General features: G+C 34.4%; 1 protein-coding gene across 1 annotated transcript in view; it reads left to right on the top strand.

Annotated features, from left to right (window-relative positions):
• ADGB (androglobin) overlaps positions 1-18,101 on the top strand; it is a 90,013-nt gene that overhangs the window by 52,463 nt on the left and 19,449 nt on the right. The window contains exons 20-26 of the mRNA XM_050971881.1: positions 215-353; positions 5,786-5,980; positions 7,345-7,438; positions 8,976-9,110; positions 9,929-10,082; positions 13,264-13,451; positions 14,941-15,125. Of these exons, the coding sequence (XP_050827838.1) occupies positions 215-353; positions 5,786-5,980; positions 7,345-7,438; positions 8,976-9,110; positions 9,929-10,082; positions 13,264-13,451; positions 14,941-15,125 (1,090 nt within the window). The remainder of the gene's footprint in view (positions 1-214; positions 354-5,785; positions 5,981-7,344; positions 7,439-8,975; positions 9,111-9,928; positions 10,083-13,263; positions 13,452-14,940; positions 15,126-18,101) is intronic.

Here is an 18,101-nt window from a genome sequence, read left to right as displayed (position 1 = left end):
AAGCCAGGCATGAAACAGGTTTTCTCTCTGTTGTCATGAAGCATGATAGTCCTACAGTTAGGATTAATTTTCAGATACAGTATTTGGTAGAAGAAGTTAAAGATTTCATTTATACATGGTAAGAGAAGAGGGAAACAGTTTTTGAAACAATAATGAGAAGCAATATAAATCAATCTTTATTAATTATTCATTCTTTTCCTCTTTCTGATTTTAGGTTTTCAATAATGCATTTTGGTATTTAATTGAATATGTATCAGACAAGAAGGATCTTTGCAGGTATAAATTTGCCTTCAGGTCCTTCACTCTGGATTTTGAAATCACTGATGTTTCTGGGGATGACATTATGTTTTCAGGTAATGTATTGATATTGCTAATTACTTCAAATATATCTGCCCATTCTTATATTTTTTAGGGAAGCCAACTATTCTCTCTTCTTGTTTTTTCTTGCTTAAGTAGGCACAATTAATTTTTAAGCCTAAGACTTTTACTGTGTTGACAGGACATCCGAGGCTCATCTCAGAATAGAAATGATCCTTTTCTTTTTTCCAGAAAGTCTGTTTACCCTTTGTTAATTTATAAAACTCCCCTTGGTCTTCTTTGAGTTGCATTTGTCAACATTAACAAACATTAGCAAACATCTGCATTTTTTACCTGTTTTACTGCACCTCATCCCTTTCATTCAAATTATCAGCTGAAAAGACCTTAAATGCCTGTATTGTTCACAAAATGAGAGTGAAGGAAGACTCAAGTTAGTATCTTCATTGAAAGTGCAGCTATTTCTTAGTGTTGGGTTGAGAGGTTTTTGTTTGGTTTTTTGGGGGGGATATTTAAATTTTTGTTGTCTTGCTTGCTTGCTTGTCTTTTAAGATTGTTATTTGGGAAATGACTGTGTTGCTGTGTTGCCTGGCTAATTGGCTGGCTAGCCATACCCTTATAGTGTGAAACTGGCTACAGCACCAACTGCCTCTTCTCCAGCCTGTGGTCAGGGAGTGCTATGTACTCTGAGAGAAGCCATTGGAAGGCCAACATATTTATTACAAGCAGGGATAATTCTCTTTGCACTGTCTCTTTGCTTTATTTTTTATGCAGGCTGGAGTTTTACACAGTTGCAATTAAGTTTGCCTGGCAACGAAACACATGGTTCTTTTCCATTTTAGGACTTATTTTTCAGCCTCTATAACTTTTTAATATATGAATGTTAGCATCTAGTTTACTAATAAAAGCCTTATGTACATGGTTTTATATCACAACAGAAAAATAATTTGTCTGATTGGTGGGAAGAGACACAATCACCATTTGAAGGATTTTTATAGGTACTTAGCTTTTTCTTTGTCTATTGTGAATTTACAGAATAAAGTGTTTCTACTCGATCAAACAAAATTATACTAACTACCTTTTGACTGACTAATCAAAATCAGTTTATTCTGGAAAAACAGTATAAAAAACTAAATTCAAATTTACACAAATGTCTTTACTGACACAATGTTGTAATACTTTTGTCGCTTTAAGAGAGTACTCATAAGCACACATAATTGTCTTTCCTTACTGGGAACTTTCCTCTGAATCTCCACTCTTCTAAAGGTTATTCTTATTGTGAGCCATCAGGTATTTTTCAGAGAATTGCATCCCATGACAAGAGTATTTTGCAAGGGTCAGCATATTGACATTTATCAAACCACTTCAAGTAAACAACACCTGTCACATTTTTTAAAGATTACTGTGCTACTGATTTCTGCATTCCAAAAAAAACCCTTAAACACTTGTCAGCATTAGAAGACATTTTTTAAATAGATTTGAATAATTAGCACAGTTGACAGGTTGTAGCAAAGATCTCATATAAATTACTAAAGTATGAGATCCACTGTGACAGAATATTTTTTAGGAGTTGGGCAGTGAATCAAAAAAGTGGAATAAATATATGGAGAAAGAAAGTTCTGTTTCAGTTTTATTTCTTCCAGTGTCCAATGTGTCTTTTTAAACTATTTACTTTTCTAAAATTAAATTACGAGAGATCCCTGTTGGACTGGAAAGGTAATTTTTTCCCTTTGGTTTTATTGGTATTGGACATTTTTTGACCTTTATTGACATTTTGCCCTGCTTAATAGAGGTTGCTTTGGAGTAAATGCATGCTTTTGTTCAGGTTTCATCCAGAAACCTAAAGAAATAACGTATAAACCAAGTGAACTGTCAGGGAAAAAGAGGTAGATGGCAGGCACTACCAGCTGCAAACTACACTGTAGAAAGGCCTAGAAGGATTGGCATCAGCTTAATGCCCTGCCCCCACATTAGCTCTGCTGCAATGTCAAGTTAGTTGCTCAAATCTTGTCAAGACCTGAGGTTGTAACCTTTTGGAACCTAACAGATATGAGTGTAAACTACCATAACAGATGAATAAAATATTTTTGTCATCTGGGTCTGCACATATATCAGATCAAATCTGAGCCTTTTTTGAAACCTCCATTTATTATTGACATATTCATTTTTCACTGTGTGCTGAATTAAGCTCAAGATTTAGTAAGGGCAAGGGTATTACGATTTACTGCAGTTAGTGGTTATGGCTGCAAAGGTTTCTGAGAAGCCATCCTGAAAATGATCTAGTCATATTTATTAGACTGCCAAGTATTATCTGTTCTCAAAGAGCAATTAGCAGAAGACCCACAGGAAACAAGTGGAAGACCGTGCTATGTGAACATATGAAAAAAAAGATGGAAGTATCTGAAGCTGAGTGCTTCCCCATGGCATGGCTCTTCTGTTGTATTCTGGGAGGAGAGTGAATAAAGAGGCCATGCAGAACTTTGGGAAATCATGAGGCAGTGAATTTACAGAGGTATGTGATGTTTCTTGGGAAAGGAAGCATATCAGGATGCCTGCCTGCTCTCTGTTACACATTTTCCTTTTTTACCTTGACCTGGTTTCATTGAGACCAATAGTGAGCCAGTGGAGGTCTGTGGCACTGATTTTCAAGAGTCTCAAACACTTAACAGTCATTTAGGCACATTTCAGGGGCTACATTTCTTTCTTATGGATAAATTCCAACTTTCAAGTTGGAAGTGGAGTGCCCTTTGTGTACAGTTCTCCTAAAACCTTCTGGTCTGAAATTTTATCTAGAAGTCAGGCTGTTCTCTAAGAGTTTATCTTGACTGTGAAACTCTATTTGGAATGTCCCACTCAGTTCTTTTTCAGAACAAGCTTCTCTCTCCTCCATAAACATAGGTTAAGATTGATTATAACGTTGTGTTGTGTTGCAATGTGAATGAAAAGAGAATTCTGAACATTTGTTTCTTCTTGCACTTTGGATTTGAAATTGAGTTCTAGTAAGGGGTGAGGGAAAGTTTGACATTATTTGGTTGAATACGTAAAATGCCTCTTGAGTACATGCAAAATACTCCTTTTTCAAAAAATCATTCCTACGTTGCCTCCAGGAGCTGCAGTGATTTTATGGTGAACAGTGTCTTGCTAGGCAGCTTTGAAAGCTTCAGTTTTATTACTAGCACAGAGTCTTTTGATTAACAGCTAAGGTGTGTCAGAGATTTTTGACAAATCTGTTTTCGATCATAATGTCAAATTTGAAACATCCATTATTTTAATACTGATGGACTTAAAGCATTCACTAGCTCAAGATTGATTGATTAAAAGCATTTCACAATATACATTTCTCTGCTTACAAGAAAAAATATTAAGAATTGTTAAATTAAAAAAGCCTTGAAAGATCAACATATTTAATTAAGACTTCAATATTTTGCCTTAAATATTGCAAAAAAAATGTTGTTCCTCTGACATTGTTAAAAAAATAGGACAAAAAAAACCTCCCTATGAATATATACTTTAGGAATATATACTCATAATTTTTGGGTTTTGGTGTGATCTGTGGTAGTTTCTGGAAGTTTCTATGAATAGAATTTATTTTTGTGTGACAATCCATACAATTTTTGTATATTTGTGTTTTCAGAAACAGTTTAACATTTAACTAGCTTACTGTTTATCCATATATTGTTTCTCCTCACAAATGAAATGTTTCATTTCTAGAGTTTTAAGTATTTACTTCTTGTTACGGAGCACACTTGGGATCTTCAGTGGATGAAGTTTTTAGCTGGTTCACAGGGCAACACCACACCTATACTTTTTGTATTTATTTTTCTATATTATTGATTCCTTTTCCATGTAAGGATATTCTTACCTATTGGGTCAATCTGTGTATATGTGTGTTCATATATATACAACTGTTACTTTATAATACATTATTTTGCCTTATATGAGGAATGTAGGCTCTGCAGCAGAACTCATTTTTCTGAGGCAAAGCATGAGCTGAAAATCGAAGTCTATTTCCCTTTCATGAAGACAATGATTAGTGAGGTCAGAAGTCATCTTGCCACTGGGTTATTTATTTGTAAAATAGACAAATTTGTAGATTGAACAAATTCATTTTCAAGAGTGTTACAGTAATGAATGAATGGAAGAGCCAAAACCTTTCCAGAGGTACCCAGACAGGACACATCTTAGAACATGTTAAATTCCAGCGGGAGATTAGGAAAACTTTTTCACTATGAGGCTAGTCAAAAGCTGGAAAAGAATGCCCATTTAAATTATGGAGTCTCATTGTTATGGAAGTATTAAAAAATGGACTGGACATTTATTCAAGAACAGGAGCAACCTGGTCTGAATTCATCTGGCTTTGGATGTGGGGTTGGACCAGATGACCTTCAGTGGTCCACTCAAGTCTGTATTATTCTGTGATTGATTATCTGTTTCTGTTTTATAAAAGTGGTTGTACCATTCATATTGTTGACTTCTAATGTGGTTTCTACTGAAGTGGGGTTGTGTAATCTTCCAGTCCCCAAGCATTAAAGAGGCTTTCTAGGGTTTGGAAATGCAATACTGATGAGAAATGATGGTTTGAGAACACAGCCAGATTTAGCAATATTGAGTAAAAGTGATTAGATTGAAATGTGTGATGAAAGCAATACCTTAAGATAGCTTGCTTGCCTGCAATGTTGTCTACATTTTTCAAGCAGATTCCTCTCCTCCTTTTTGTTTGCTGGTACTTCCTTTTGTGGCACTGTTTCCTTCCTATCATGCTGTCTTGCTCCCTTTATTCCATATGTGTGCAGTTCCAAACTACCCCTCTGGTGCTGGCCCCTTGGGGTGTTGCTCCCCACACCTTTCCCTAAGTCCTGGTTCTGATGGCTCCCAGGATGCTAATTTCTAGGCAATAATACCTTCAAAGAACTCATTGCTAACCTGCCAGAACCCACTAATTTCTCTTGCACTTTGAAACTCCTTGATAACATAAAGTTAGGCCAATAAATGAGCTTTCCCTTTATCATAGATCTTACCCTTGTTCTGTGGCTCCTTTGCAAGGGTTAAACAAAATGTTTTGAACAACACTGGTATTGAAATTATTACTTAATAAAATTATCAGATTGAGAGGCAAAAGTAATTAAAATCTTATGAAGCTCTTTTAAGCTGTGTACAGAGTCAGGCTTTAGTGTATAAAATCCTCTTGGTTCATATTTGGAAGATCATTTTGAAATTACTGTAAGAGATGTGATTTTAAAAAATGTCCTGCAATAGCTGTCCATGGAAAGAAAAATTAAATGATTTGATGTTTGTAACTAGCAAAGTAGCTGACATTTTGACTTTGTGTAATTATAAAGTATATTTTCTCCAACTTATGATAAAACCAAAATTGCAAGAGTGATATTTTCATCATAGAAGATTTATGCTTGAATTCACTCTCTTGCTGTTTTGTGTTTATTTGTTTGGGTTCTTTTTTAATTTTTTACAGGAAGCAACAGAAACAGTACTTCCAGCTTAGTTGATGTTACTCATTCTTCCAATCCTTCAGAGAGCAGTGAGGAGAAATCCCTTAGAAGTTGTGAGAATCAAACTCCCACATCTGAAGAAGAAGCAGCAGCTATCAAAATTCAAGCCATCTGGCGAGGGACCTATATTAGGAAAATACTGAAGAGCAGAGAACCAGGTGTGCATTTATAAATGCCTTTCAAAAATGTTTCATGCTTCCTCTTATTAAAACCTTCACTGTAAATAGTTTTTTGCTAATTAATATCTAGGTAAAATTAACTGAAACTAATGAAATAGAACTTGTAGTTCTCTTAAGTATTCCTAACCACTCAGTTAGCACATATGGTACTAAAAAGTATACAAAAGATACACTCCCCTAGATTTGCATAGATACTAAACCAAAATTTGCATTAATGTAGATTTAGGTCAGAGCTGTTTTTTTTTTTTTTCTGGAAATGTAAAGGAAATCATACAAGAACCTAAGCTCATAATGAGCAGTCAGTGGAACACAGCAATATCGAAGTCTGACGCTGTCCTGCAAAGATACTGTACTGATACTATCCATCATTCTTGTGCACACAGGTAGAGGAATCCTGTATAGCAGTTCAGGACTCATAGCATATTTCCTATTCAGCAATTCTATTATCCCAGCTGGAATACTGTGTCCAAGTACAGTATCCACAGTCCAGGAAGAAAGAAAGATAACAACCACAAAATTCTGAGTAGAGTTGGGAGGATCAGGATTGAATACAGGCCTTGTACTTATAGGTTGTTAGTTTGTCGTTTTAGAAAGACCAGATAAGAAAATACCTTGCTATAATTTTCAAGTACCCACAGGAGGAAAGGAATTTCATAGTAACAGTCTCTTTAGGCTGATATCCAAAGGGTAACAAGAACATCTTTAGTCTGACATTCAAAATGTATGGCTTGAATCTGGACACATTCAAGTTAGAACAAGTGATATTTATTTTAAAAAGGTAAGGTATTTATTGGAATAAACCAAGATTTGTATTGTACTGCTGAAAGCTTTCAAATCAGTCTAGTCTTTATCTGTATTCCATGTATAGAAGCAGACACCTTGAGATGACATCACATCCTGTTATGTGAGTTATCCAACATGGATGGGGTGAATTACCCATTAATTCTTTTCCTGTTAGCTACACAAATAGTTTAGGTGCATCCCTACCCCTTCCTGGTATCTGCAGATGAAAGTTGCTGTGAGTTTAATAGCATATTGTCTGAGGACAGAGATTGCTAAATATCACTACAACATGTTACAGTGAAAAACCTGTAAATTGGAAAAAATATTGATCACATAATTTTTGCAGTTGTAGGTGTGCTGAAAAGTACAAAGATGGTGATGAATGAAAAATACTCTGTTAAAGGAAAACGCAGTTTTGTGCTCAGTGAGACTTCTGTAAAACTTCAAATAAATAAGGCAGTTTACTTGTATAAGTCATATTTTTCAGAACTATTTGGCCAGTGTAAATTTAGAACAATAGCAAAATTGGATGTTATCTTTTGTAACTTGATTATCTCTAGGTACTAAAGAAAACACTGATGTTGAAGAAACTTTGAAAAACCTGTGGACTTTGATTGAGTTAAATTTTGAAGAGTGTGCGGTAACATTGTTAAGGTAATCATGCAATAAATAAAACTATTTTATTGTAGGCAGTTGTCATAAACTTTTTCACAAAATAAGCATGGTAAGAGCATTATTCTTGTCAAAATTACAAAACCCTGATGGAAGGGATGAATTTTTTTTTTACTAAATATATGCTATGCTTTATTCTGTGTACCCTACATGAGTAAAATCCAATTTTTAGATATATCACCAATTTTTTCCAATTTTTTTGATCTAAAATATTACCTTTTGCATTTATTTAATTTTTTTAGTATTTGGTAGCCTGCTCCATAAGTATAGATCTGACACTGATTCCTTAAGCAGTTAACCAGTTGATGTAAGGATTGTTTTTGATTTGTGCTATCTGTTAAGCAATCATGATTGACAGTAGAAAGAAGATAGCTTTACTATCTAATTGTACACAGTTTATTTTCTCAACAGGGGACATTTTTGTTGCACTTGCTTGTAGCAGATATATTTCTAGGTAGTAGACATGTAGTAGGTGTATTTCTACTATGCTTTCCCTGATATTTTATTACAGCTTTTGGAAAGATGGCTATTCTAATTTCAACAGTGTTCATTAAGTCATTTGCAAGCCTAACACTCTCTGGGGATCACAAATTTCCATTAAGTCCTCCAAAAATCTTTTTGCAAGTATTCACACAACTGATCTAGCAGTAAATCTGTTCTTCCAGGGGTGAGGAGTGAAAACTGGCAATAATTACTGCCTGTGGATATAAATCCTCTCTCCTTATAACCAGCAATTTGAGCAACACTCACACCAGGTATAATTTCATGTCACCTTTAGTGCTTCTAATTTTGTAAAACCTGTGTACATTGATGGGATCAGGACTTTGCAACCAAAGCCTTTTTCCAAATATTAGCCTTCCATTTTAGCTTTGTAGCATTTTTACATCAGCAAAGATGAGATGCAGTTTTTAGCCTGCCTTAAAACTTATAAAACTTATAGGGTTCATAGGTATTGTTCTGAGGGATACATTTGAGTGTAAAAATCATGCTAATGTGCTTGTGCTTAATGTTTTTTTAACAGCTGACAGATTTCTATTTAACATAGTCTAGCACCTTGGCCAAAAAGTTTTGCTTTTATTCCTTTGTTGTTCCAAAATGTTTTAAAAGTAAATAAAGGGATTTTAATACCTTAATGACTCCACAGCTTTAAGATGACAACTTAATCTAAAGAAAGTGAAGTTATGCTCACTGAAATTTATTAAAAAAAAAAAAAAAAGAAAGAGGTAAAGTTTTGTAGAAACCATAACATCTTGGGATATTAGAAGCAGCTGTAGTCACAAGTAGATTGATGGATAGAAATATGTGTATATTTGCCATGAGGTCTGAAAGAACTGATCCCTCCATGACTTTTTTATTTAAGAGTGAACAACTACTACAGAAGCATTAGTAACACATTTTATGTTGTTGTTTTACATTCATGCACAAGTAGTGCTCTTCATGATCAGCATAAGTAAAAGTCAGTATATGTATATGCCATCCTGATTAGATTGAAGTCTTTATCTTGTTTTCTGCTTTCCAGAGAAATATTTAAGAGAAACTTTAATTCAGTTGAAAAGTTTCCTTGTTATGAAGATGAATGGTGTAAGATGTATTTCACTGACTATGCAGTAACATATGCTGATCAACCACCAAATGCCTGGTTTCTGGTTTTCAGGTGAGTTTCACAGACTCCTGTACAATTCTTATGTGGGAATAGTATTGATACACTCTGGTTTTTCACTAACCTGCTTAAAAACTTACTTATCTGTCTGCTTTCACTTATCTGTCTGCTTTCCTTAAATTCTGGCATGTACTTGTTCTGGCTTTGGCTGGAACAGAGTTCATTTTCTTCTTAATTTCTTCATTTTCTTCCTAGTAGCTGGTAGAGTGCAATGTATTTGGATTTAGTGTGGTAACAATATTGATAATACACTGATGTTTTGGTTGTTGAGTGCATACACCAAGTCAAGGACTTTTCAATGTCTCACGCTCTGCCAGTGAGGAAGTGCACAATAATCTGGGAGGAAGCGCAGCCAGGACAGCTGTCCTGAAGTGGCCAAAGGGATGTTCCATACCAGAGAATGTCATGTTCAGTATATAAACTGGGGAAGGGACCCTGGAAGGGGGCTAATCACTGCTCAGGAACAGGCTGGCCATTGGTCAGTGAGTGGCAACCAATTGTATTGAGCGTCACTCATTTCTTTTGGGTTCTGTTACTCTCTCTCCCTCTCCTAATCATTAAAAATATTCATATTATTAGAAAATTTATTAGTATATATTTTTTATGTTGTTAAACTGTTCTTAACACTCTAGATTTATATTTTCTTTCCGATTCTTTCCCTCAGGTACATTGAGTGTGGGGAGTGAGCGAGCAGCTGCATTTTACTTAATTGATGGCTGGGGTTAAACCATGGCAATATTTTTTGCTTTGTGTTGCACATACCCTTTTATTTGTGAAAATAATTTTGATATAATTTAATTTTTCTTTTTTAGAGAAATATTTATTGTTCCAGAAGACATGTTTGTATTTACAAAGGTGTTTACCACTATCCCTTTCTGTAGACTTCACGTTCTTGATAATGACACACAGGAGGAAATGCCACATGCCTTTTTCAAAGTGGCACCTCATGTTTATCCCAAAAATAAGGTAAATGCAAGAAGTTGTTGTGGAAAGTATAATTTAAAAAATAATAAACAATGCCCAAATTCTGTGGAGATTTTTTGCTATGTCATAATGTTAGTAGTGTTCTACTTAAAAGCACACCCTTATTTATTAGCAAGTTTGAACAGAGGCCACCCCTGATCTGCTTCCGTGCTAAATATGTATTAGTAAACTTTTGATTATTTTCTCCTCTGTACTCTTTCCAGCTGCTGTTGTTTTGGGTTTTTTTCCTGTTTTTCATGCATTACACTGAGCACAGTAAACTTTGTGCCAATGTTTAACTTGTGTCCATAAAAAGTTTGAATAAGGAGTGATAAGGGCACATATTTTCTTTCCGCGGGTACAGCACAGTAGCCTCAGTGATTCTGTCAATTACTGATGAAAATGGCCCTTTTCATTGGATTCCTGCTCTTCCCTATTGAAGAAGTCCTCTCTTAAAACCACAATTTTGTTATTGTTTGCTAAACTAATGGTTCATATTTTATGAACCATTAGTTTAGCAAATAATAATAGTTTAGCAATATTAAATGTGGTTAATAGCAGTGAAGAGTGATTTTTAGAGTATTAAAAGAGAATTGTGCAGGCATGCTGTTTTTTTTACTTGTTCTTATTGCATTTCTCAATCACTGAGCTCTTGAGTTCCTCAGTAAGGATATAACGTTTTGCTCTCCAATTTAGCTTGTTCTTCCTATTTCCAAGTAGTTGATTATTGTTTCAGTGGACCTGCACATGCTTTTGAAAGTTCTATTGATGCTTTGACAAGACATTTTGCAATTAGTAAACACAGAATACAATGTTATTACTTTAATCTGTTAAATTTTTTGTAACAGTATTTCGTAAAAACTAGTCAACAATGTAGAACATCAAGCAGGAAATTATTCAGTATGTCTGAATTCTTAAATGTCAGTATTATTACATAAGAAGTCATTTTTTAAGAAAAGTACATCTACCAGTTCTGCTTCCAAACTATGACTCAGCAATTTGCAACAGAGATAAAAAGGAATCCTGTCAACAGATACTGTTACTCTGCTGCAGAGACACTTCTGGAACACATTAAAGTTCATTTCAGAATGATTGACAATGAAGATAAAATCTGCACACTAGCAATAAAGTCTGTCTTCTTTTTGCAGACTTTACAACCAAGATGGATACTGGGTTTTCATTTAGCATTATTTGGATTTTTTGGGGTTGCATTAATTTTTTTTTTTGTGGTTTTTTTCCTACTGCTGGATACAGTAGAATTTGTTTTAGTTCTTGGTGGGTTTTTGTTGTTTTTTTTTTTTTTTTTTCTAATTCTACTCTATTATTCACAATTCTTTTGAACAGATTGTAGAGAAGGATAGAGATAAGCACTCAAGCTTCAGCTGACCTACATAGATAAGAGTTTAAGAAATCATCACTACCACCATATTTAGTCTAGAAAATAGAAGTCTTTTTGAGCAAGGACACTGATCAGTTGTTTCTCTTGACTAGACATAGAAGGATGTAAGGGATTCATCTTACTTTGCCACAAAGTTAATTTGGGTGGTATATTAGAAAACAATCCTTTCTGAGTCAAGAAACAGTGAATTGTAACAAGATATCTAAGTAAGTAGTGAAGCCTCTTGAAGGTTATTTACAAAAGAGACATAAATTTAATGGGGTTGTTGACATCTGTTTTCTTATTTCTCAGTAGTGACTTGAGCTTCCTACCAGACACAAAATTCAGTTATTGTGCTTTCTAATTGCTTGTAGAATTCACAAAGTGCTCACTCAAACAAACCTTTAGTCCTAAGTCTGAATTTTCTGAATATTTTTAGTGAACATTAGGATTGTATAACAGTAGCTTTATAGATGGGTATGCAAGAGAAATGGTGGAATTTGTTCTTCTCATGCATCCCATGCTGTCAGAAAACAGTTGAATATCTGGATAAATCCTTCTCTGTTTCCAGGTGTACTTGATAAGAACAGAGGGGCCTGTGATTTTGGGCTTAACTAGATGTTTAAATAAGTGAGTTTTCCTGAATGGTTACTTTGAGTGGTTGCTGTTACCTTGTGGTGATTAAGGGTTGTTAAGCGCCTCACTGCTACAACTGCACAGATTGTAATAATGAATAATTTATTTCAATTTCATTCTAAATATTCAGTATTCATGGTGCCACAGCCCCGAATTATTGGATAGTCCTGAAATCACAACCCTATTTATTATAAGGGTTGTGCAACAAAGCTTTTTGCTGGTAATTGCTGATTTCTTTTTAACAGAATTTAGAAGAGGACCAAAAAAAATAGAGCCTTTCAAAGAATTTTCATTTGAACTATTTCTTGGGTGGAACGTGAAATTTTAATATTTGAAATAGGGGGATAGTAGGGCAAGTCAGACTACATGAAAAAGGGACTTAATGATGAGTTCTCCTGACCATTACAAATGTCTATTTCACTCCTTATATCCCTTTTTCCTGCCTTTTAAGTAATCACATTCACATTGCCTTCATTTTCACAAATACAAATTAATCAAAGTCTGAATATTTTTATTTTATATCCTGGCTCCTCAAATTCTCAGGATTCATAACGAGTACCTAAATCTGTCACCAGCATTATTAATTGTGTGTTGATTTTTTTTTTTTTTATTTTTTCAATTTTCTAATAATATAAATATTTTTTCTTAATATATTAATAAAAACAAGATTAAAATCTTGTCATTTCATGCTATATCTGCAGTGGCAATATTAAATTAGGGTAAATGTTAATTTGAAGACTGAAGTTATCTGAGTCTGAAAGACTCAGATTTGAAGACTAAAGTAACCTGATCTCTAAATTTTCATGTAGCAAACTCATCCACCCCTACTTTCACACTCCCTAAGCATGAAGGAGCATTTTAAATCATCAAATAATTTTGTTAGAAAGTGAGTTCAGGACTTTGGTTGTATCTGCCCCTAAAACACCTGCCAGCTTTCTAGTTAGATGAAATTGGATTTAACTTGCCATGTAACTTTTTACCAAGAATAGATTGCTAAAATAAGACACGTTCCATAAGTTAGAGTAGACTGGAGTTATAAGATTCTTGCTGATGAAGCTCATCTTATTATATAGATAAGTGTAATGGACAAAAAGTATGTTGCATGTAGTTACAGAGTGCCTTCTGAGTATTGTTATTGATCTGTAAAAGTGATTTGTTTTCCCCTTGCAGAAAGGATACACTTTTGTGGCTGAAGCACACACTGGTGACCAACCTGTTCCAGGTGGCAAATGGAAGCTCCGCTTCTGCAGCTCCCAGAGTGCCCTTCCATCTCTCTCTCGTGAGGCTGTAAATGATACCTATTCCACTCTACAATTTAAGGAGTATTACATACCCAACAAAGAGTTCCTGCTGTTTAGGTAAATATTGAGAGAAGAATGAATAAATTCTGGGGTTTATATCAGTCATCCCTACCAGAAAAATGTGTTCTTTCCTCTTTCTTAGAAGAGGAGAATATTGATGCAAATATCTGAATGTTGTGGGCTACCAAATTAACATTTGATTAGTGAAAATGTTATTTGTGAAATATTGCCACTACTTAATGGAGAACAGGTGTGAAGTATACAGACTATCATTTTAAAATCAAAATTCAGTGTTTTGCATTTCTGCAAGCTCTGTCTTATTCATATGCCAATTATGGAAATTCCATAGTACTTTTGGGAAATAAATATGTATTGAAACATTCTTTTCCCAATACATCAGACCAATTTCCATCTTGCAGTATTGGCAGAAAAAATTATATTTGTTTTATTTTTGTGTGCTGATTCTTTTAGGAGAATATATTTAACAAACATGTGATTAAGTTTATATTAATCCTTTTTTGACTAAATAAAGTTCATTAAAATCCATTCTGAGTTCAGAACTGACCATTCCTAAATTGCTATACTTAAATTTTTACACAAAGAACTTTGCATTGCCCTACAACAGGCCCTGTGCTTAGAGCTGATTAAATGTGTATATTTTGAAGATTAATTCTAAAACATTTTACCCTGTTTCCTGGAGATTTTTCAATATTTCAAACCAACAGATTATTCTTGGGATAGAGGTCTCTTTAGGAGAAGGAATCAGTTTCAATATAATTGAAAAAAGCATGTAATGGAAAAAAACTATATGCACTAAAATTTTGTAAGCACTCTCTTTCTTGATGATTTTCATTCTTTCACCCTTCTGATGTTATCAACCTTAAAAAAAATTATATATTTTTAGCTCCAAATGTGCTAAACCCAGAGAGATGGAGTCTTTGTGTGTTTTTTATCTTTGCTTGTTTGGTGAGATTAGTCACAACAATTTAAATTTATGGACAAAAAGCATATAATACATAAAGCAATGCGTTACAGCCTAACAACTATTTGAACAACATAACAATTATTTGAATTTTTTTCCTCAGACTCTAATTCAACAGGTTTTGATGCCACACTCTTTTAAGCTGACCAAAGTAGCTACTGCCATCCAAGGAGATATCCCTACCCTTTTGAAAGCAAATAATCTTTTTTTTTCCTCTGGTACTTTTATAATGATAGAGTTCCCTAATCTGGCTAATGATATTCAACAAATAAAAGTACAGTAGGCATTCAAATGTCTATTTGGACATTTGATAAGGCAATGGAAAAGAAAAAACAAATGGCTACACCACCCAATTTTCAGCAGCATCACTTGCTTTGTTTGTTGATTCACTGCATTAAACTTCACTACAGGAAGCTTAGCCCATCAGATTCCAGGAAAACAGTTGATTTGTAACTCAATTTTAAATGTTTGCTTCCAGTTCAGCACAACATTTAGGTATTTTCCTAAAAACAATGATCAGGTATAGTTGGTTATATTGCTCTAAGTTTTTTTTTTCCTATTTAGGTATTTTGTAAAGGTCACAGCACCACATACTGCTACGTTGCAGGTACAAACCTCTAATTCAGATGTGCTCATTAAACTACAAGTCCTAGATAATGAGAAGGAAATTACGAGTGTCATCGGAAAGGGCAATGCAGTCATCCCAGTTTTTAATTTCTGGAGTAATCAATCACTTCTGAGCTCCCAGTGTAAGTATTGTATGCCATATTTAATAATTTTATTCACTGCAGGAAATACATTCTTAGAGTAACTGTAAGAAAAAACTGTAACAGAAAATACTATTTTTCCCTGCTCTTTTCATTAACCTTTAATTTTACGGTTCCAAACCAATAAGTACAATTGAATGAGCTACATAATTCATAGACATATTTTCAACAATGGACCCTGTAATGCTCAGGTAATTTTAAACAAAAATTAAGTACCATCTGCCTGCCTCCATTATACTTCTTATACATAATAGATTTTAGAAGCTACTTTCCATCTTCTTTCCATCTTCTTTTAGAGGCTACTATGCTATCTTCTTAGATAATCTACATCTGTTTTTCTGTTTTCTATACACCTCACTTCTAAATCAAATGATTTCCATTTAATTCTTGAGCTATTTTGAATTATTCATTATACTTGTGTTTCAGTTTTAAAATTAATTCTTCATATGAAATACAGGTTTGCTTAAATAAAGCAGATGTTTATAAACCAACTCTGCTACTGTACCCTCCAGCAACACTACTATACATAAGATACATAATATATGAAAGTCTTCAGTCCTTCTATGAAGGCTTCTAAACAATAAATCTTCTATAAATCTGAGTTTGCATATTTGAGCATATTGAGAGCCTGAGGCAAAAACAAATTCTTCAAATACTAGATTATTGCTTTGCTGAAGCCCAAAATAGCATTATGTTTCTTCTGCTCACCTCCACTATTTTGAACTGTGGAGTTTTCAAACACGATCCTTTAGCATAATGTGCAATATGAAATTCCAGTGCTTTATAGGCAAAAAATCATTATTTTAATAATATTTATGAAACATCTTGATTTCTGTCTCAACTGCACCTTGTTATTACCAGAAATGTGAAAAAAAATGTTTAGTCCTATGGAGACCATGTTCTTAAAATGTCATTCATCAGATGAAAGCATTAGGTTTTTAAAGGAAGTCATAGAGAACCTGTCATGATTCTCTCTGAGTTACCAAGATAATCAATAGCTATTTTGGTTAATTTTTTTGGAATGTGGAAATGGACTAGTAAACTTAATGGTAGACTGGTGGAAATAGAGGAATGTATAAAATAGCTCAGCTTAGGATCAGCTTCACAGTAGTGGCAGGAAGTTGCCAAAATATGCTCAGTAAAGTGAAGGAGAAACTTTGGGAGACTGTCTCCTTGCAAAGGTGATAGTTTGAAGCCTGAAATAAATTTGAAGGCACAATCAAGTGAAAGAGAAAAGAAATGGGTTCCACCAGAGGCTGAAAGGGAGAGGATGGGGCAAAATAACTAGAAGTGGTGTTTTGCTTTTGCCAATCTACCAGGACACATTTGTGAGAACTTTGCAAAATATCCTCAGAAATCAGACACAAACATTCTAGCTCTAATGTGCAATGATAGAAATAATTTCTGCTAACTTAAAATTATTTTAATCCACTTTGAATTATTTGGTGAAATGTCTGTTGCATTAACCTGATTGAAAATAGGAAGGTTTTTGAATCTGGGCCTATATAGCAATGGTGGCCATAAAATCCTGTTATGATTTTAGTCTATATTTGAAGCTGAAATAAATATTTTGATGCTCATTAAGTGTGTGTGAGTATATAGAGAGTTGCCATTTGGAATGAATGACTATGAAGCTGTCACTGTTGGGGTTTTTTTTGCTATTACTTGTATTGTTACTATAGTAGACCAACTGGCCTTAACAGTGAAGTTCTTTTCCTATTAATATACATCCTGTATATCACAAAGAAGATACTTTGTGTAGAATCTTTCATAGCATCCAAATTATATGAAAATATTATGAAATGTACTCAGTATAACCAATATGAAAGTACTGTATTACCCAATCTATTGAGTGTCTCTAGGTTCAGTAGGGGTTCTATCTGTGGCATTGTAAAAGCATGTTTCTTTGGTATTGTCAAAAGTGTTTTTATGGCCGGTACAATGACAATATAGAAACACTCAGAAATACTGATTCCAAGTTCAGGTGAAGATTCATACAAATGACACTCAATACAACAAGATTCCTTCTGTCAGTATTTCTTTGTTCTCTAAAAAATGTGTTTTCTCAGAATAAGAATAATCAGAAAGCACTGCTGTACCATTGGCACCAATCTTGTTAGTTAAGCCACATACAATCCCTAAATTTGACACTTATTCACTACCATACATTCTGCCTCTCACAGAACTGATCACTGTGTTGCCAGAAGTTCTCTTAAGTGACATTATTGTGCAATCATCACCAATAAAACATTATCTCCCTGCCCACCCACAGCCTGGTAATTCATCTCCAGTCACAGCTGTTCTATTAATGTCTTTTACAGCTCAAAAACTACATTAAACCAACCGATTTTGAATACATTTACCTCTTCTGAGATGTAGTAGATGACTTGGACCTTGAACATTTGCTTGACAGCAAAGGAGTTACATATTGACACACATATTGCAAGCACAATTGGTTTTGTTGATACAAGCACAGCAGTTTCCTAAGCGCCGATAGGGAAGTGAATGCTCACAATCCTTTTATTTTCCACAGTTACAGTCTGCTACAATCCTGTTAAAAAGTATAAAAATATCTTTCAGATATTTATTTGAATACAGAAGTGAGGTAGGTGGAAGTTTCTTTTAGCCAGAACTTAGGAAAACCAAGAGTGAAACACATCTTTTTGTATGGAGAAAGGGAAAAAAAATTTGGTGTTACAGCACCACCTGGTGACCACTGCGAGATTTAGTGGCTGTGTCTGTATTTTGGGGAGCTTTTGCAAATGATCTTTCCTGCAAAGGAAGCAGATTCACTCATATGGGGGATTCCACCATTCTGAGAGAATTATCTTCAGAATCTTCCTCTGGAAAAATCTTTAAAGAATTGTTCAATACTCAAGCTTTTCAGGTTTAGGAGAGAGAGGAGGCAAATAGCGAGGCATTCATGAAAACCAGTTGTAGCCTAAGGTATACAAGCTC

This window comes from Serinus canaria, chromosome 3 (genome assembly GCF_022539315.1).
Source record: "Serinus canaria isolate serCan28SL12 chromosome 3, serCan2020, whole genome shotgun sequence".
In the NCBI taxonomy this organism is placed as follows: domain Eukaryota; kingdom Metazoa; phylum Chordata; class Aves; order Passeriformes; family Fringillidae; genus Serinus; species Serinus canaria.
The sequence above is the reverse complement of the archived record's forward strand: the minus strand, read 5'-3'. Positions and strand labels throughout refer to the sequence as shown.